The sequence below is a fragment of the Mus caroli genome, unplaced genomic scaffold, assembly GCF_978045245.1.
Source record: "Mus caroli unplaced genomic scaffold, Mus_caroli_1 scaffold_20, whole genome shotgun sequence".
NCBI classification, from domain to species: Eukaryota; Metazoa; Chordata; class Mammalia; order Rodentia; family Muridae; genus Mus; species Mus caroli.
In genome coordinates this window covers 15,023,936-15,043,979 of record NW_028227275.1, presented here as the reverse complement: position 1 = coordinate 15,043,979, position 20,044 = coordinate 15,023,936, and the positions used below count along the sequence as shown (strand labels likewise).

Here is a 20,044-nt window from a genome sequence, read left to right as displayed (position 1 = left end):
TCTGTAGCCCTCAAAAAGGAGTGGGAAGGCACTCCATTCACTGCCAGTGAGATGGGAAGACAGGAAAAGCTTAGGCCAGTACAACCTAGTCTTAGCCATGGAATTAATTAGAACCACGTTCAGAGAACTCATTAGGTGAATAGCTAGCTATAGGCTACGATAGACTGTGGCCTGTCTTGTCTGACTTAAGAGCATAGCAACTTTTGATACCTCTAGTTTTTGTCTTCTAGCTGCTGATCACTGGTACAGAGCAGTTCAACCAAAAACCAAAGAAGGGGATCCAATTTCTGCAGGAGAAAGGCCTCCTCACCATCCCAATGGATAACACAGAGGTAGCCCAATGGCTCCGAGAAAACCCTCGGTTAGACAAAAAAATGATTGGAGAGTTTGTGAGTGACCGCAAAAACATGGACCTGTTGGAGAGTTTTGTGAGGTGAGGAAGAAGTAAGCAGTGTGGGGACTGAGATGTCACTCAGTGATAGTGTACTCCCTTAGCATGCATGAGTGTCACACTCATGGATGTCACTCAGTGATGGTTGCTCCCTTAGCATGCATGAGTGTCACACTCATGGATGTCACTCAGTGATGGTTGCTCCCTTAGCATGCATGAGTGTCACAGAAAAAGAAAGAGATATGGGGGAGTGCAGGGAAAGAAGAGAGGAAGAAGGAGATGTCTGGGGATAGAGGAAGTCCCCAGTCCCTGCTGATGACCAGCTCACATAGCAAATGCTCTTGCCTCTCTCTTCCTATGATAGGTGTCTGTTGGACCTGAAAGGGACTAAGGCTTTAGGAGTACCCCCACCTCCACCCCCTGGGTTCCAATGGAAAGCATCGCAGAGAAGGATAGAGCAGGGTTCTGAGGGGTGAGGTGTCTAGAATTTTGCTAATGTGGTAAAGTTAGGGATTCTGCAAGAAATGGCCAGGATGTACTTGCCACTCCTGTGCCAGAGCCATCAGCCTCCTCTGTTCCAGTAAGAGAATATTATGAAGACTGTGACTAACAGCCTAAACTTATCTATACAGTTTTAATATCTTCAGCCTTTTCCTTCTGTTTTCTTTCTCTGTAGCACCTTCAGCTTTCAGGGTCTGCGGCTTGATGAAGCTCTCCGACTCTACCTGGAAGCCTTCCGTTTGCCTGGGGAAGCACCCGTTATTCACAGGTTGCTGGAGGTATTCACTGAGCACTGGAGGGTAAGTCTTAGTGTCAGAAACTGAGTCACGGATCCCTGCTCAGATTGAGGGATTCTTTGTTCCCTTAGCTAAAAACCTTATCAATCGCCTCCTAAGAAGGTTGAGAGCCCCAGCAGTGGACTTCCCATGGTACCTTCTATTAAGGAGTTGGCCATTTTCTGGGAAGTTCGCCCCTTGTATACCAACACTGACCAGTAGGTTGGTAATAGTAAGAACTTAATTGCCAGAAAAGGACATTAACACAGATGGAGTCTTTGCTTTTTCAGAGTTGTAATGGCTCCCCATTTGCTAATAGTGATGCCTGCTTTGCCCTGGCCTATGCTGTCATCATGCTTAACACTGACCAACATAACCACAATGTTCGAAAGCAGAATGCACCCATGACCCTGGAGGTAAGCTTGGGTTCCAACCAAAACAGAAGAGCCAATACAGCTTTGAAAGTATCAAGAAAGACAGGGAAAGTTTCCAGTGTGGAGGGAGACAGGTTCTGTCACGGGGATCAGGGAGGGATGACCAATTCAGAAGAGGGGCTGGGATGGAGAAGGGGTTCTTTCACTTAATTGTTCCCAAAGTCCTATTTGTCACAGACTTAAGGAGTTCCTTGGGTGGTATACAGCTTTGACACAAGGGAAAACATACTGGCCTATCTCTAGGAGTTTCGCAAAAACCTAAAAGGTGTGAATGGAGGCAAGGACTTTGAGCAAGACGTCCTGGAAGACATGTACCATGCCATCAAGTGAGTATATGTGGGGGTAATGCAGTGTCTCTGCTAAAGAGAAACGCCTTGCTTCCTTTTCCTGTTTCTACAGTCATGACGGACTTTAGTGACTCCCGCACCCTAGATTTAGCTTTGAGACTTAGGCTGGGCATCCATCCTTACCTGTGACAGCTCACTACTTAAAGAAGCCTGAGCAACAATGGCCGTCTAGTATTCCAAGCTTAGGATCTGTCCACATCGGCCCTCTTGTGTTAGATGTTTAAGTATATGTTTGTACTAGGGAGTAAACCCAGGTCCGCATGCAGGCTAAGAATATGTTCATTACAGAGCTACATCTCCAGTCCAAACTATGCCTCTTAGATGAGGTAGCATGACCCTGTTTCCTGAGCCCAAATTACCTGGCTTCCTGGAGAGCTCACAAAAGCCATTTTCTGGTTGGTAGAGAACTCAAGATCAGCACTAGAGGGTAAGGCCTGAGTCAGAGATAGCATACAGAGTTGTTTTGTTATGATCTTGAGACAGAGCCTCATACAGCTCAAGGTTGCCTCAGACTTGTTTTGTATCTGAGTCACCTCTTGCCTTGGGTACTAAGTGCTAAAATTATGGGTATGTGCCGCCTCCCTCAGCTTACTCCTTATAGTAAGCTAGAAAAAGTGGAAGTTTATCCTCCTACCCAGAAAGAAGGTGAGATCTCAGCACAGACCTGAAGGTTTGAGATGAGACTTTGAGATTATGAATGTATTCATGCTCTCTCTGGCCCCAGTGCTAGGGTGTGAACAGATCACTTAGCTGCAGTTGTGATAACCTCATAGGAGTGCAAGCTGCCTCTATAGGTGAAACCCCTGTTCTTAGTTTAGGAGCAGTGTTCACAGGAGTGTGCCGAGCTTTTCCCTTCCCTCTGACAGGAATGAGGAGATTGTGATGCCTGAGGAGCAGACAGGTCTGGTCCGCGAGAACTATGTGTGGAGCGTGCTGCTTCACCGAGGTGCTAGCCCTGAGGGCGTGTTCCTTCGAGTGCCTCCTGGCAGCTACGATCTTGACCTCTTCACTATGACCTGGGGCCCCACGATCGCTGCTCTCTCTTACGTCTTTGATAAAAGCCTTGAGGAGACCATCATCCAGAAAGCCATCTCAGGCTTCAGGTAGGCCAGCTTTGGCCTGTTTCCATATCCTTGCATCTCGCTAAGTTAATGTGGGTTGCCCCCATGCCTCTTTGACTCCTGTTTACTTTCATCAAAATGGGATTTCCCCTGATACTCTGGAGGGAGGCTGGAGCCTGGGAAATCTCAGTCTTAAACATGCCGGGGTTAAAGGTTTCCTTCTGTGACCCACTGGGGGAGAACCAATGGAAGGCTGCTTAGGAACTGAGAAGGGCTGAGTGGCCTTTCAGTGACTGTTTCTGTGATGGGGTGACATTACAGGAAGTGCGCCATGATCTCCGCCCACTATGGCCTCAGCGATGTGTTTGACAATCTCATCATCTCTCTGTGCAAATTCACAGCTCTAAGTAGTGAGGTGAGTTGGAACAGGAACTGTGCTTAAAGTCCCAGAGGAGAGTGAGCCTCAGCTGTGCAAGTTACATCCACCATATCTACCCTCTTGAGGAAGCTTAGGCCAGTTCTAGCTTACAGGGTCTGGAATGAGAATAGTGTCACCTCATGTAATGGGATGGGGAGGAGATACCATAGGAAGAGAGATCTTCATCAAGTTGACCTTCCCCACTCATATTGTACGGGATTTGAAACAAATCCTACAGAAAGATTCTCGGGAACCGTAGGCAGAGGGATCTGAAAGACTTTTCTTTCCAGACACGAGCCAACCCTGACTCTTTAAAACCTCTTTTCCAGGCGATTGAGAACCTTCCCAGTGTATTTGGAAGCAACCCTAAAGCCCACATTGCCGCCAAGACTGTGTTCCATTTGGCCCATCGTCATGGCGACATCCTTCGGGAGGGCTGGAAGAATATCATGGAGGCTATGCTGCAGCTCTTCCGAGCCCAACTTTTACCCAAGGCTATGGTGGAGGTAATTCTTGATAGAACGTTCAGCATTAACAAGTCAGAGGCCTAGCCTTCTGTGCCGTGTGTGTATAGGATAGCACTACACCTGATGCTTGCCAGCGCTCACTAAGAGAACCTCAAATGGAATGCTACAGAGAGAAACTATAAAGGAAGGCTGGTAGAAGCCACAGTCAGTCACCTCTTAGAGGAGACACAGTAGTACATGAACTGTCTACAGGAAGAAATGCAGAGAAGTTTACTTGGCCAGGAAGCACAGAAATGGAAATGATACCCACAAAAGAAACGATTTTTTTTTTTTTTTTTGAGACAAGGTTTCACTAAGTTGACAAGGTTGACCTTGAACTTGCTCTGTAGCTCCTGTCTCGGCCTCCTCAGTGTTGAGACTCCAGGCCTTTTCCACCATGGCCAGATAATTTCTTGTAATTATTTTTTAGATATATTTGTATTGTGGGCATTATGCCTGAATATGTGTGTGTGTGTGTGTGTATGTGTGTGTGTACATGATATGCATACTTAGTGCCAATGGAGGATAAAGGAGGGCATCAGATTCCCTGAAACTAGAGTTACAGAGGATTGTAATTCACCATGTAGGGAACTAAACACAGGTCCTCTGCAGTAGTAACAAGTGCTCTTAACTACTGAGCTGTCTTCCAAACCCTAGAAATAAATGTCTCTTGCTTTACTTTTTTCCAGGTAGAAGATTTTGTGGATCCCAATGGCAAGATCTCTCTACAGCGGGAGGAGACACCGTCTAACCGGTAAGGGCAGACCAGTGGCTGAGAGCCTAGAGAGAAGTAGTAGACAGAGTGTCAGCACTCACCAGGACACGTGTCCTTTTCCTACAGAGGAGAGTCAGCAGTTCTTAGCTTTGTAAGCTGGCTGACATTGAGTGCTCCTGAGCAGTCGAGTGTACGGGGTCCATCTACAGAGAACCAAGAGGCCAAAAGAGTGGCCTTGGACTGTATCAAGGTAACTGCCTGCCTGTCTCTCATGAGAACTCCTAAAGAGATGTGACCCTAGGAGCTGAAGAGTGTAATCATCTAGGAATTGTATCAAGGACAGCTCTGCCCTCTCTCCCTGGCTTTTAGAAATTCTCTTCCTTTGTTATAGATCCCTCTTTCTTGTGTCCCCTCTAGCAATGTGACCCAGAAAAAATGATCACAGAAAGCAAGTTCCTTCAGCTGGAATCACTGCAGGAGCTCATGAAGGTAAAAGATGAAGAGGCCTGAGAAAGGCAACAGGGTAGTCATGCAGCCTTCAGTGTCTGTTATGACAGAGCCCGTGGCTTCTCTTCCATTCCTAATTTCCCTGCTGGTGTCTTCTAGGCTCTGGTCTCGGTGACACCAGATGAAGAAACATATGACGAAGAAGATGCTGCTTTCTGTCTAGAGATGCTGCTAAGGATCGTGTTAGAGAACAGGTAGGAGAGGGCAGGTCAGAGCTTGTGCCAAAAGGCTGACAGCCATCTTGCTGAGCGGGAGCAAGAAACAAGTGACGCTATGAGCAGTTAGGGGGAGCTTGTGCTTGACTGCTTAAGGCATAATACCCACCAACTGTGAAAGGCCTGGCAGACTGCTGGCTCAGTGGCTTCTCCAGTTGACACTGTCCTTACCCTTTATGATTTTAGGGACCGTGTGGGCTGTGTATGGCAGACTGTTCGAGATCATCTATACCACCTATGTGTTCAGGCACAAGATTTCTGCTTCCTTGTGGAGCGAGCAGTGGTAGGGCTGCTACGCCTAGCCATCCGGCTACTCCGGAGAGAAGAGATTAGTGGCCAGGTAAGCAAGTGCATGAAGGAAGGTGGGCAAGTACGCAAGGGGCTAAGGCCACAGTAGCAGCTATGGATATAGCCTGAGGCAGAAAGGACACTTAGTGTAATGTAACTTTAGCCCGGTGACTAACTCAGGGCTAGTACAATCTCACAGGTGGCACTGAAGTGAGCCTGGAATGGTCTTGGACTTTAAGCTAGTAGCACTTACCTAGGCTCTTTGAAGTCTGCATATAGGGTTGGACTGCTGCTTATTCTTACATTTAGGACCCTCAGGATAAGATCTTAGGGTTCAAGTACAGAAAAATCAGTACTGACCAACAATTAGGTTCAAAGGTCACAAGACTTAAGACATACACAAAAGCCATATTTCTAAATGATATTATGAACATATGAAAGTTGACATTAACAAATGTAATTTCAGTGCTGAAGAGATGGCTCAAACATAACACTCGGTTCTCTTACAAAAGACCTAGGTTCGGTTCCTAGCTCCCACATGGTGGATCCAACTGTCCACACTCTTGCTTCAGAGGATCCAGTGCCCTCTTCTGACCTCTGCAGCTTCCAGGCATGCACAAACATGTGGGCTAAACACATAAAAGAAGGACACTGGGCAGTGGTGGCAGGCACACAACTTTAATCCTAACACTCGGAAGGCAGAGGCAGGCGGAGCTCTGTGAGTTTAAGGCCAGCCTGATTTACAGAGCAAGTTTCAGGACAGCCAGGACTGAACAAAGAAATCCTGTTTGAAGATTTAAAAAAAAAAAAAAAAAGACGAGCAGGATGAAGATACAGGTTTAGCCAGACACGGTAGTGCATCCCAGCACCAAAGAGGCAGAGACAGCCAGATCTCTGGATATGAGGCTAGCTAGAGTCACATAGTGAGACTCTGTCTTTAAAAAGAGCAATTCCAGGCTGAGCAAGGTAGCACACACCTTTAATCCCAGCAGTCAGGAGGCAGAGGCAGGTGGTTCTCTGTGATTTCAAGGCCAGTCTGGTCTACAAATCAAGTACTAGGACAGTCAGGGTCAGGGCTGTTATACAAAAAAACCCTGTCTCAAAAATGTGTTCGTGTGTGTGTGTGTGTGTGTATTCTACCTAGCATTGTGATACACAACTTTAATTGCAAAGCAGGACAGCAAGAACCATGTACAGATATTCTGCCACAATAAGTAAATAATAAATAAATAGAGCTGCAATTTCACACTAGAAATCAAGCATGGTGACTCACTTATATAATAAGAGCATTTAGGAGATAGAGACAGACAGATCACTAGGAGATCATGACCAACCTGGACTACTTCATGAGTTCTAAGGAGCTACAGAGGAGACGCTGTCTCAAAAATAGAAAAGACCAGGCATGGTGACACAAGTTTATTTCTTTGTTGTTTTGTTTGTTTGTTTCAAGACAGGGTCTCACTATGTTCCTCTGGCTGTCTTAGAACTCACTATGTAGACAAGGCCAGCCTCAAACTTGCAGAAGTCCTGGCAGCAGAGGTTTTAACCCTTACAGTTGGGAGGTGGAAGCAGAGTCAAATTAGGAGTTGAAGGTTATCCTCAGCTCCACAGTCAACTCAAGGGCAAACTAAGACCGTGTCTCATCAGAGGTGGTGATGAACACCTTTAACCCCAGCACTCAGGAGGGAGAGGAAGGATCACTGTGAGTTCGAGGCCAGCCTGGTCTGCAGAGTGAGTTCCAGGGCAGCCAGGGCTACACAGAGAAACCCTGTCTTGAAAAACAAAAAACAAAAAAGAAAAAGAAAGTTAGGCATGGTGACAAGGGCCTTTAATCCCAGGACTCACGAAGCAGGGATAAGCAGATCTCTGCAAATTCCAGGCCAGCTAAGGCTACAAAGTGAGACCCTGGCTTACAAATAAATAACAAAATGTTAATCAAAGACCCCTAAATCAAGAGGCCATACCATAGATTAGAAGACTCAACCCAATGAAAATATCAATTCTTCCTTCAATCAATATATAAATGTAATGCAGCTTTCTATAAATATCTCAGCAAAGATTTTGGTGGACATAGAGAGCTTATGGAAGATGGGAGGCAGAGGCAGGTGGATTTCTGAGTTCAAGGCCAGCTGGTCTACAGAGTGAGTTCCAGGACAGCCAGGGCTACACAGAGAAACCCTGTCTTGAAAAACCAAAAAAAAAAAAAAAAAAAAGAAAAAAAAAAAAAGGGTAGAAGGCATAGACATAGACCCTACAATAGCCAAACATTTTGACAAAGAATGATATGGGAATAATATTCTACCTTGTTTCTTGTGTTGTATTTTTAATATTTTTGCATGGATGAAAAGTAGCCATGTGCCATAGGTGTGCATGTGGAAGGCAGAAAACAACCTGCAATTCTGGAGTTTGAATTCAAGTTACTACGCTTGGCAACAAGTGCCCTAACCTGCTTAGCCACCTCACCAGCCTGGGGTGGCTGTTGTTAGGTTTGCTGTTGGTTTGGAAACAGTCTACTATGTAGCCCTGGCCTGATTGATTGTTTTGACTGAGGGTCTATTGTGTATCTCAAGATAGCTTCATAATCTTCCTGTGTTCGCCTCCCTAAACTGGGATTACAGTTGTACACCTCATACTCTACCACTCTAGACAATATTAAACTTCATGTAGTCACCATTATGTAGGATTGGGGGCAAGAGAGATTTCTCCAAGGTTGAGAGCACTGGCTCCTCTACCAATGGGCTCTGGTTGGACCTCCAGCACACATGCAGTAGCTATCAACCCTCTGGAACTCCCAATGCCAGGCATCTGGTGCCCTCTTCTGGTCTCCAGGAATACTGCACTGGTGCACAGACAAATACAGTCAATACATAACTACAAAACACCCACACATGTAATTTATTTATTTTGAAACAGGGTCTTACTAGATAGCCCTAGCTGGCCCAGACTCACTTTGTAATCAGGCTGGATTCAAATTCATATAGAGATTTGCCTCTCTGCCTCCCAAGTGCCTGATTTAAAGGTGTGTGCTCTCACCCACCGTGCCCAATCCAATACATTTTTTTAAAAGATTTATTTATTTTTTATATGTAAATACACTGTAGAACTTCAGACACTCCAGAAGAGGGAGTCAGATCTCATTACAGATGGTTGTGAGCCACCATGTGGTTGCTGGGATTTGAACTCCGGACCTTCGGAAGAGCAGTCGGGTGCTCTTACCCACTGAGCCATCTCACCAGCCCCCCAATACATTTTTTTAACTTGATATTAAAAGCACAGTCCATAAGAGGAAGGAATAATAAATTAGACTTCTTTAATGCTTAGAATATTCAATGTGTAAAAGCTTGTTCCAGATAGATAAAAAGATAGATCAATAGAAAATGTTTGCAAGTCATATATTTAAGAAAAATCTAGTATAAAAATGCAAAACCAGATAAAAGATAGAAACAGATATTTCACAGATAATATCCAAATGGCCAATAAGCACATGAAGTAACATTAGCCATTAGGAAAATGCAAAAAACACACCAGAATAGCTAAAATTAAAAGTGATGATGCCAAATGCTGGCAAGGATACAGAGAAACTAGATCATCCATATATTTCTAGTGGGAATAAAAAATGCAGTCACTCTAATGGTACTTCATTATAAAACTGAATATTCACATACCATACAACCCAGCAAATATACTTTTGGGCGTTTATCCCAGAAAAATAATTGAGGTTTATTTTAGCTTTAAAATGTGTATATAAATATTCATTGAAGCTGTATTCATCAAAGCCAAAAGCTGGAGTCAGCCCTGATGACTTCCAATAAGAGGCTAAACTGTTGTACACAAGCACCATGCAATGCTGCTCAGCCACTTATGCAACAGACCCAATGTGTAAAGACATGGGTAGATCTCCAGGTAGGGAATCCAGTCTCAAAAGATAGATAATTCCATCTAGATAACATTTTGGGATTCACAGAATTTCAGAAGTTAAGGAGAAATTGCTAAGGGCTAGGAATGGGGCAGGAGGACAGGACTGGGAAAGCGGCTGTCAAGAGGCAACATGGATCCCAGGGGAAAGAACTTCTGGACAACCACACACCGCTGATAAAGTTGTGTAGAACTCTACACACATATGAATTCACATAGAATTGGGGAACACCTATGAAAACGAGTGGGTTATAGTGAAGTCTGTCTTTGTTGCCATGTTATACTTAGTACTGCATCATATTGCCCCTGGGATAAACTGGGCAAAGTACATAAGGAACCTCTTTATGTGTTGTCATAACTATACCGATACAAAAAAGTGAAGCATGCCCAAGGATGAAGTTAGCTGTAGAGTGCTTACCTAACACACACAAGGCCCTGGGTTCAATTCCCAGTACTCCAAAACAGGAGAGCCAAGGGCAGACCAAGGCCAGACCAGGAACAACTCCTGAGTCCGAATCAAACTCCTCACTAGTCTAAGTGGCTACTGGAGATGATTAGGGAGGAAACTCTATCTCTGTCCATCCCACTTCCTACTCCCATCCCTACCCAGGTCCTGCTCTCTCTGCGCATCTTGTTACTGATGAAGCCCAGCGTGCTGTCCAGAGTCAGCCACCAGGTTGCATATGGGCTGCATGAACTCCTCAAGACCAATGCTGCCAACATCCACTCGGGTGATGACTGGGCCACCCTCTTCACATTGCTGGAGTGCATTGGCTCAGGCGTGAAGCCTCCAGATGCTCTTCAAGCCACAGCCAGGGCTGATGCTCCTGATGCGGGTATGCCCTTTCCCAGGGAAATAAGCAGTTAGGACCCAGCAGCTGCTATGGGAAAACAAAACACAGGTTATTACCACTCACCACTCAGCAAATTAAACACACCTGGTTTCTGCCATCTGCTTCTAGATCTTCCTGTGCCTGTTAGCTACCACCAGGCTAGAGAGCATAAAGGCAAGTAGGCACTGCAAGGGGACTATCAAGTCACACTTCTACTGTCGGGAGGACCGTGTTACAGAACCATCTGTCCTTACGCCACCACCTTTCCCTAGTAACTGCTACTAGGTGCTATCAGAGGCCCAGATTAGCTTCTTGCCTTATTTAGTCAGGAAAGATGCTGTCCAAACCTCTACCTTTTGGTGATTGGGCCAAAGTAAGCCAGACATGAGAGAAGCCGCTAGGCCTCAGCACCTCTCCTCTGAGTCTGTTGTCCTGTTCCATGGCCCATCTCAGCTCTTACTCTGCCTTTTCCGTGCCTGGCTCAGGAGCACAGTCGGACAGCGAGCTCCCATCCTACCATCAAAATGATGTCAGCCTGGACCGAGGGTACACTTCCGACTCAGAAGTCTACACAGACCATGGCAGGCCTGGCAAGATACACCGATCAGCCACAGATGCTGACATGGTCAACAGTGGTTGGTTAGTGGTAAGTCTACTACCATCCTAGGCTTAAAGCAAAAAAAGGGTCTTAGTTCTCAGAGAGGATGTCTGGCTTGGAATGGGGCCCCAGCTTATATCATGTGTATTTTATAGGTGGGGAAGGATGACATTGATAACTCCAAACCAGGAGCAGGGCTCAGCAGGCCAGGCCCTTCACCCCTGGTCAATCAGTACAGCCTTACAGTGGGCCTGGATCTGGGCCCACATGACACTAAGTCCCTGCTTAAGTGTGTGGAGTCACTGTCCTTCATTGTCCGAGATGCTGCTCACATCACCCCTGACAACTTTGAACTCTGCGTCAAGACTCTCCGCATCTTTGTAGAAGCCAGTCTGAATGGTGGTAAGTTACCTATGCAAGGGGCTGTTAGGGAGTGGGTCAAGTGAAGAGGGGAGAAGGGCTGGGTGTCTTTGCCCTAAGGCTGTGGGAATGTGACCTTAGTATGGCTCTGCTAAGGGTGCAAGTCCCAGGATAAACGCAGCAAGAGTCATAAGTATGACAGCAAAGGGAACCGCTTCAAGAAAAAAACCAAGGAGGGCTCAATGCTTCGGCGGCCCCGGGGATCCAACCAGCATGCTACTCGGGGTGGGCACAGTGATGAAGAGGAGGATGAAGGTGTGCCTGCCAGCTACCATACGGTGTCTTTACAGGTCAGTCAGGACGTAAGTATGGCACCCTTTATTTTTTCTCTTGTACCTGAGACTCAGAACTTGGGTGGAACCAGGGAAAGTCAGAACTCAGAAGAAATATCCATTGTGCTCTGCCCATCCCCTCAACCTCCACCTCCACAGGGTCCCCTCATCTGAAACCAGCTCTAAGTCTTTGCTTATAGTGGGTCTCACTATGTGGCTTTAGTTCACCTGGAACTCCCTGTGTAAAGCAGGCTGGCCTCAAACTCACAGAGATCTACTTGCCTCTGCCTCCTGAGTAGCAGAATTAAAGGTGTGCACCATCGTGTCTGGCGTTAAATTAGATTAATTTACTGGGCTCAGGATTTATCTCAGTGGTGAGCTCTTGCCTAGCATGTGCAAGACCCTGAGTTCAATTCCTAGCACTAACATATTTATATATTAAAAGACGTATTCACTTACTTTATCTGTAATATATGTACATGATACAAAATTCAAAAGATATAAAAGGATAGACTGAGTTTCCATTGAGTTCCCATTCATTCCTAGAATCCAGCCACTGGGTTCCTTTACAAGAGGCAGCTACATCTCAAGCATTTTGTCTGTCCTTCCATAGTTATTAAGTGTCTGTTCAGGCTGACTTTCTCTAACTAGATACATGGAGAAATGGCTGACTCAGAGGCTGACTCCAAGGGTAAAGGTGCTTGTGCCAAGCCTGCTGTCCTGAAGTCAACACAAGAACCACAGTGAGAGGAGACAACCACTTCCTACACATTGTCCCCACACACAGGTGGCACAGACACAAAAACAAAATAAGTATTTTGGTTTTAGTTACAATGGGATTAACAAAATAACTGTATCAGCAGGTGTGAAACAGGATTCAGAGCAGAGAGATGGCTCAGTGGTTAAGAGCAATGGTTGCTTTCCCAGACCTGGATTATACTCCCAGGACACACATGGCAGCTGACAACATCCCTGCAGTCCCAGGGGATCCAGTGCCCTCTTCTGGCCTCCACAGGCACAACATGCTCATGGTGCACAAACAAAATACCCGTGCACATTGAAAAAAAATTATCTTTTTTTTTTTTTAAATAGAAAGTGCCTTTCTCATTGTGATCTCATGGTATTGTCTCAGTGCACATGTCTTTTAAAGTGTTCTCTGCTGTAAGTAACTCTTGGTGTCTTTGAGAAACTGCTAAGACAGAACTGTGAGCTCCACTTGCAGAGAGGAGTTCGTGAAGGGTGGGTACAGCATAGCTCCTGCTGAGGGCCTTGAAGACTCAGGCAGGGATAGCAGGGGAGGGAGGAAAAGGACTGAACAGCCGTATTCACATCCTGCACACTTTCTCATCCCAGTTGCTAGACCTGATGCACACCCTGCACACACGGGCAGCCTCTATCTACAGCTCATGGGCAGAGGAGCAACGCCACCTGGAGGGAGGTGGCCAGAAGATTGAAGCTGACTCACGCACCCTCTGGGCCCACTGCTGGTGCCCTTTATTACAAGGTAAATAAACCTGGGGGAGCCTGCAGGGACAGACGGAGCACCAGACCAAATGCCTGGAAGATCCTGACTCACTCTCTCTCTCTCTCTCTCTCTCTCTCTCTCTCTCTCTCTCTCTCTCTCTCTCTCTCTCTCTCTCTCTCTCTCTCAGGAATTGCCTGCTTATGCTGTGACGCCCGGCGCCAGGTACGGATGCAGGCCCTGACATATCTGCAGCGAGCCCTGCTGGTGCATGACCTACAGAAGCTGGATGCCCTGGAGTGGGAGTCCTGTTTTAACAAGGTAGGACTTGTTACAGCTCTTAAGAGAAAGTTGAGATCACAAGGCAGGAAGAGTGAGAAAAGCCAGGGAGCTCGAAATTTCCATCCACTGCATCAGATCCTCTCTGCTGCCCTGTGCCATCTTCCCCGGGCCCAACTGACTGGGCTAATGTGACATTGGCTATTTACCTACCAGGTGCTGTTTCCTCTCCTGACCAAGCTTTTGGAAAATATCAGCCCTGCGGATGTGGGCGGGATGGAGGAGACCCGGATGCGGGCTTCCACACTGCTCTCAAAGGTACTGCTCACCACTCTGCCTCCACCTGTTTGCCCCAAACCTGCCTTTTCCCACAGAGAGAAACCCAGATCATCTCATGGGGCCCAAAGATGAGATGTAAGTGCTCATTTCACGAACCCCTAGCTATGGAGACGGCCCAGGGATTTAGAAGGGCTCTGGACTCCAGAGTAACCTCTGATTGAATACTTACAAGATGGGGCCAGCTTCTCTCATCTTCGGAGACAGCTATAGAAGGTTCCTCCACTACCCTTGGCTAACAGCTGCTGCCTGGTGGGTTCTAGGTCTTCCTGCAGCATCTGTCTCCACTGCTATCGCTGTCCACCTTTGCCGCCCTGTGGCTCACTATCCTGGACTTCATGGACAAGTACATGCATGCAGGTTCCAGTGATTTGCTGGTATGTTCTGCCTTGGGCCAGTTCCCATTGACCACTTCCTCTTGCACACACTGGGCAGACTCGCCGTTTGCCCCTTGGTGGCAGCCTCTGTCTTAGCTCTGCTCCTCTCGTGGTTCCATTACTGCTTGTAGTCAGAAGCTATCCCCGAGTCTCTGAAGAACATGCTGCTGGTGATGGACACAGCGGAGATTTTCCACAGTGCAGATGCAAGAGGAGGAGGCCCCTCTGCTCTCTGGGAGATTACCTGGGAGCGCATAGACTGCTTCTTGCCACACTTGCGTGACGAGCTCTTCAAGCAGACTGTCATCCAGGGTAGGGGCCATCTAATCTCAACTCCTCTGTTCCCTGGAGGGTGGTCAGAGTGATGTTTTCTCATTCATCATGGTAGTACATGCCTATAGTCCCCAATGCTTAGGAGGTAAGTAGTACAGCTATCTCTAGGTACACTGTGAATGTGAGGCTAGCCTTCACTACTCTGAGACAGAGTCTCAGAAAGGGGGAAAAATGAAGCCTCATGGGTAGCCAGGATCCTGCAGAAAAGAAACACTGAGAGTTGCCATCTCAATTCTCTGCCTCAGACCCCATGCCCGCGGAACCTCACAGTCAAAAACCTCTGGCCTCTACTCACCTGACTCCTGCTGCTGGTGACCCCAGGATGCCTGGCCATCCACCTCTCTCAGAGATACCCTCAGAAATGGGGGTTTGTGGTGAGTTTCTCAGAGCTGGCCATCTGGAAAAAGCCTAAGCAATGCCTAATGCACTTTAGGATCACTGCCAAGAGGAGGCTGGGAGACCAGGAAGGAGTCACAGTGAGAATTCTATTTGCCTGCTCTTCCTGTGGGAAATAGCAAGACCAGATACACTAGATATCTCTACCTGCTTAAGGTTTGCAGGCTGGGGAGAGGGCTGCATCAGGGGCCTGCAGTTACTATACAAAGGCTGCCTGTCTGGGGTACTGGAAACATCCAGACCAAAACCAACTGATGAAGGAGGTAAAGATAGACACAAGGTAGCGAAGCACTAAAATGAGTTTGCTCTCATACTGACAGATGAATGCATTTTGTTATTCCTTTATCATGTGGTAACCAATTATACGATTTTTTAAAGATTTATTTATTTAATGTAAGTACACTGTAGCTGTCTTCAGACACACCAGAATAGGGCATCGGATCCCATTACAGATGGTTGTGAGCCACCATGTGGTTGCTGGGAATTGAACTCAGGACCTCTGGAAGAGCAGTCAGTGCCCTTAACCACTAAGCCGTCTCTTTAAGCCCCTGGTAACCAATTCTATATAGTTTGTATTTAGAGGCAAAATAAAAACTTAAGCTTTATTTTTTTCATTTATGTTTTAATTTATTTTTCCACATGGCATGAATTTTAAGAGGAAGCTTCCAACATTATAGCCTGGGAGAGGACTAGGGAGGAACATAGGTTTAGTCAGTCCACTAAGAAGCTTGAGAGCTGTCTCATGCCAATCAGAAGTCTGACTACAGCCACTGTTGCTCTCTTTACAGACTCGGAGAAGCCCGAGAGTACCCGAGCTCCCAGCAGCAGCTCCCCCGGATCACCCGTGGCCTCTAGCCCCAGCAAACTGAGTCCTGCCCAAGAGGGACCTCCCCCACTGACCCAGCCCCCACTGATCCTGCAGCCCTTGACCTCCCCACTGCAGGTGGGGGTCCCGCCCATGACTCTGCCCATCATCCTCAACCCTGCACTCATTGAGGCCACCTCCCCAGTGCCTCTCCTAGCCACACCCCGCCCTACAGACCCCATCCCCACTTCTGAGGTCAACTAAGGCAGGTCCCCTCAGAGATCAGGACCATTCCTTCCTATCAGGCATTTGAGGCCCTGCTTCAGTCTCAGGGGCTGCAGAAATCTTCAGGCCTAAGCAAGCTGCTGTTGCTACTACTTGATGGAGAAATGACAACTTTTATAGTCCCTGCTGGGATCCACTCCAGGCTGCGAGACTCTTCCTCTGCCATTCATTCCTGAGCTTCCAAGCTGAGAGTGGATGCAGGCAGAACCTGTAGCCTCTGCCTCCAGCCTGGCATCCCTGGGAAGGCATAGAGCCAACCCTGCTGTGCCAACCCTGCAGTGCCTGCCATGTGCCCCCTGCCAGGTTGGGCATTAGAGCCAAGCCCAGCCACTCTGCACTTTGTTCCTCTCTATCCAGTCCCCTCAGTCCTGGGCCGCCGCCTCCAATTCTTCTTCCTTCATTAAATAGTTGGTCAGCCTGGAGTTGCTTGGCACCATGGAGGGTGGACAGATAGGACCCGATGGGGGCCTGCCCACAGGAGTATGTAAATACAGAAAATGATAATGGTGGACTTTTTATGATATAATAAATGTCTTAGTACCAACTCATTTCCTTCCCACTGGTTTTCTTTTGCATTTGTGTCAGGCACTGTGTTATTGGGATATCCTTCCTGTTCAAGGCTTGCTTGGGCCTTGGAGAAACAGGTAAAGTGAAGCTGAGCTCATCAGCTGTGAGGTCTGACCCACCTCTCTCCAGCCATTAGCCAGGGGCTCCTCCCTTCCCACTGCCATAAAAGAGCTGCATCAGGGGCTTAGGCAGTTCCATCACTGCTTCAAGAGAGACCCTTTAAGAAAGCTTGCCAGGGTCATGGAGCAGGTGACTCAGAGCAGGTAAGGTCTTCCAGAAGTTTTCTTCCCGTTGAGCCTCTGAGAGTCGCCAGGCTGGCCAGGTGCAGAGACATCCTGCCCACAGTTGTAGCCGTGTATTTCTGGACATAGGCTATCAGTCTGACCCCAAACAAGTTGGACCCTGCTCACAACCTCTATCTACCATCTGCCCCAGTTACTCTATGTTATTGAAGGACCAAGGCACAGGGTTGGGATTCTAGGGATTGCAGCGTGCCTCAGACAGAGCTTACGTAGTGGCTCTGTCTCCAGCCAGTCCCGGGGGCAGGAGTCTGGGACCTTTGGGTGATCAGCTAACCTTGCTCTTGCAGCACTTGAGGCTTTCCACCTGGCATTGATGCCCAGCTGTCTGTCTATACAGTGCCTAGGCTTCCCTCTGCTTGGCACTTGCCCATTGCCAGAATTTGGAGCCTATAACTATCTCACTCAAGTATAGAAAAAAGCGCCTGAGAAACGGGAACCCCCTTACTGTGGGGGAATATTCATAAAACCTAAACTAGTTTATCTTCTCATTCAAGTCCAGACCAGGCCTAGTTTCCACATGAATCAGAAGCCTTGCCTAACCCTGCCCCTGAGAAAATCAGGAGCAAGTACCCAATGAGCGATGTAGAAAAGCCAGAGTCTACAGCCAGCTGGACACCGGGGCCCTCGCAAAGCCCCAGCGTCTCTTCTCCTTTCTGAGCCCCGTGAAAGCACCTTGCTTCCCTGTGGGGAGAGCAAAGACACCTAGAGGGCCATATGTTGTTTTCCTAGATCGATATACAGAACTATCTATTCACTGATAGACCAAAGAAATGACTCCACCCAAGTCCAGCTTGGCAAACAAATGAATGTATTGGGGTGACTTCCAGGAACACAGTTGTTGCGTCCAACTCGACCAGCAAGGAAAACGCAACCACCGGTTCTTCTTAAAGCAGTTTACTCAGGCAGCTTCTCTCTTCAAAATTCCCGTGCCTTGGGGTACAAGCATATCCACTCAAGCCACAACCACGCCTCAACCAATTACCACACCAGGCAGGTTTGTTCAGCCAATCAGAGATTAAGGGCGAGCCATCCACCAAATATGGGCTTGGTTATATATACTGCCTGGCATAGATTTCCATCTGGCTGGCCAGGGAGTCCGGAATGGCTTCCCACAATTCCCCCTTTTATATTCTTTTGAAGCAAGCTCCGTGGTGAAGATAGAGGTCTGATCCCCAGTGTGCAGAAATAGGGGCTATGTACAGGATTGACTCTTAGGCTCACAGGTTTTTACCCAGAGCAACCCTGACCTGCTCCGGTGCCGTTTTTCCTGGGGGAAGGACACTAGGACACTCAACCCTCATGCAATCAGACATACCTCCCAGAGATTGTCAAACAGCTTCCAGACTAACCTCTGTGCAGTGCTTAGCCATACAACCCTACGGAGTGATGGCTTCATTGTTCATCCTTCATGGCAGCAAGCCAAATCTGAGGTGACTGCCCTGCTTCCACTACGGCAAAAGCTTGCACCACCATGGCGGCAGTGTAGACCTGGGCATTCCGCAACCGACACATACACCATACACACAACATGCATGCCAAAACAAGGGCCACAGTGAGGGCATCTATCCCAGCCCATTCTTTCCCGATGCTAAGCCAGGATCCACTCAGGTAGAATTCACAGTGACAATTGCCGAGCGAAGCTCATTCATCTTGCCATCAAAATTTGCAGTCCAATTTAAACACCGACAGTATCCCTCATCTGGGTTCTGCACCCATCAGGGGCAGACACATGCTCATCATCAGCAAGATCAGCTTCTTCATTTTGACAGCGTCGCACTAGCCACTCCAGAACCCACACTGGCTCTGCGAGATTCTGTGGAAACATGCAAACAGACCCTCTCGCCCAGGCCAACATGGGATCCAGACCATTCCATGATCTTGTAAGCACATCCTTCCATTTAGCATACCCCAGTCTACTGGGGCTGGTATTAGCATGTCATTCAGCAGCAGAGCGACCTTCCTTATCCAATTGTAAAAAATTTAAGGTAGGGCTGGTGAGATGGCTCAGTGGGTAAGAGCACCCGACTGCTCTTCCAAAGGTCCAGAGTTCAAATCCCAGCAACCACATGGTGGCTCACAACCATCTTGTAACGAGATCTGATTCCCTCTTCTGGAGTGTCTGAAGACAGCTACAGTGTACTTACATATAATAAATAAATAAATCTTTAAAAAAAAATGTAAGGTAAAAAGAGCTAAGGAGAGTCTTATCTTTGGGGTATAGCCATAGCCTATTCCCCCTTTTTGTTTTATTAATAATTCTTTTAAGGTTCTATGTGTTCGTTCAATGATTCCTTGGCCTTGAGGATTATATGGCAGGCCGTGTTTAACTTATACTTCCATCTGTTGACAAAAAGACACCAGGGTTTTGGCAGTATATGCAGGGCCATTATCTGTTTTAAGTTGTTGGGGTTTACCCCAAGCTGCCCAGGCCTCCAAACAATGCTGAATAACATGGGAGGCCTTTTCCCCTGCCATGGGAGATGCATAAACTATTCCTGAACATGTATCAATGAATACATGAATGTATTTCAATTTGCCAAATTCTGAAAAATGTGTCACATCCATCTGCCACACCTGTAGAGGGAGCAATCCTCTAGGATTCACTCCATAAGAAGGTGGGTGTTGAAACTCAAGGCAACGTCCACAGGTAGTGACTACATCCCGAGCTTGTGCTCTAGAGATTCCAAATTTTCTCTGCAGAGTTTTAGCATTAACATGAAATTTAGAATGAAATTGTGAGGCTAACTCCATAGGGGATGCTAAAAATATGAACTCTATATGAGTACAATTATCCACAATATCATTTCCCCTACTTAAGGGTCCTGGAAGCCCACTATGGGCACGGACATGTCCAATATATAATGGTTGGCGTCTTTCCCACAGCAACTTCTGTAATTGTAAGACCAAGGCTTGGATGGTACTACGAGCTTTTATTTGGCCAGCCACTTCTAAGGATAAAACTAAATTAACTACATATTGTGAATCTGAAATTAGATTAAAAGGAAAATCACAATCCTCAATGACCTCAACAACCATTTGTAATTCCACCATCTGCGGAGTACAGGGATAATACTGCCTGATCACAGGATCCTTCCCCTCTACCATATATACTCCACATCCGGTTTTTGATCCATCAGTAAACACGTTAACTGCATCCTTAATGGGTGTTTTCCTCACCACTTGAGGGAAAATGACTGGATGTTCCT

General features: G+C 47.1%; 1 protein-coding gene across 6 annotated transcripts in view; it reads left to right on the top strand.

The window, feature by feature from the left end:
• Gbf1 (golgi brefeldin A resistant guanine nucleotide exchange factor 1) overlaps nt 1-16,517 on the top strand; it is a 129,802-nt gene extending 113,285 nt beyond the window's left edge. For 3 of the 6 annotated variants that reach the window (XM_021152100.3, XM_029472352.2, XM_029472348.2), the window contains 23 exons: nt 231-433; nt 1,068-1,191; nt 1,458-1,583; nt 1,845-1,927; nt 2,815-3,051; nt 3,331-3,424; nt 3,757-3,933; nt 4,623-4,687; nt 4,775-4,898; nt 5,066-5,137; nt 5,255-5,349; nt 5,557-5,710; nt 10,184-10,409; nt 10,892-11,052; nt 11,160-11,406; nt 11,521-11,726; nt 13,050-13,200; nt 13,349-13,479; nt 13,654-13,755; nt 14,037-14,150; nt 14,282-14,462; nt 14,729-14,857; nt 15,668-16,517. In XM_021152100.3, coding sequence (XP_021007759.1) covers nt 231-433; nt 1,068-1,191; nt 1,458-1,583; nt 1,845-1,927; nt 2,815-3,051; nt 3,331-3,424; nt 3,757-3,933; nt 4,623-4,687; nt 4,775-4,898; nt 5,066-5,137; nt 5,255-5,349; nt 5,557-5,710; nt 10,184-10,409; nt 10,892-11,052; nt 11,160-11,406; nt 11,521-11,726; nt 13,050-13,200; nt 13,349-13,479; nt 13,654-13,755; nt 14,037-14,150; nt 14,282-14,462; nt 14,729-14,857; nt 15,668-15,948 — 3,483 coding nt within the window. In that variant the 3' untranslated portion in view covers nt 15,949-16,517. Of the gene's footprint in view, nt 1-230; nt 434-1,067; nt 1,192-1,457; nt 1,584-1,844; nt 1,928-2,814; nt 3,052-3,330; nt 3,425-3,756; nt 3,934-4,622; nt 4,688-4,774; nt 4,899-5,065; nt 5,138-5,254; nt 5,350-5,556; nt 5,711-10,183; nt 10,410-10,891; nt 11,053-11,159; nt 11,407-11,520; nt 11,727-12,347; nt 13,029-13,049; nt 13,201-13,348; nt 13,480-13,653; nt 13,756-14,036; nt 14,151-14,281; nt 14,463-14,728; nt 14,858-15,667 lie in introns of those variants that run through there. The other 3 variants (XM_021152101.3, XM_029472353.2, XM_085834129.1) reach the window with 2 other exon arrangements.
• The last annotated feature ends 3,527 nt before the right edge of the window (nt 16,518-20,044 follow it).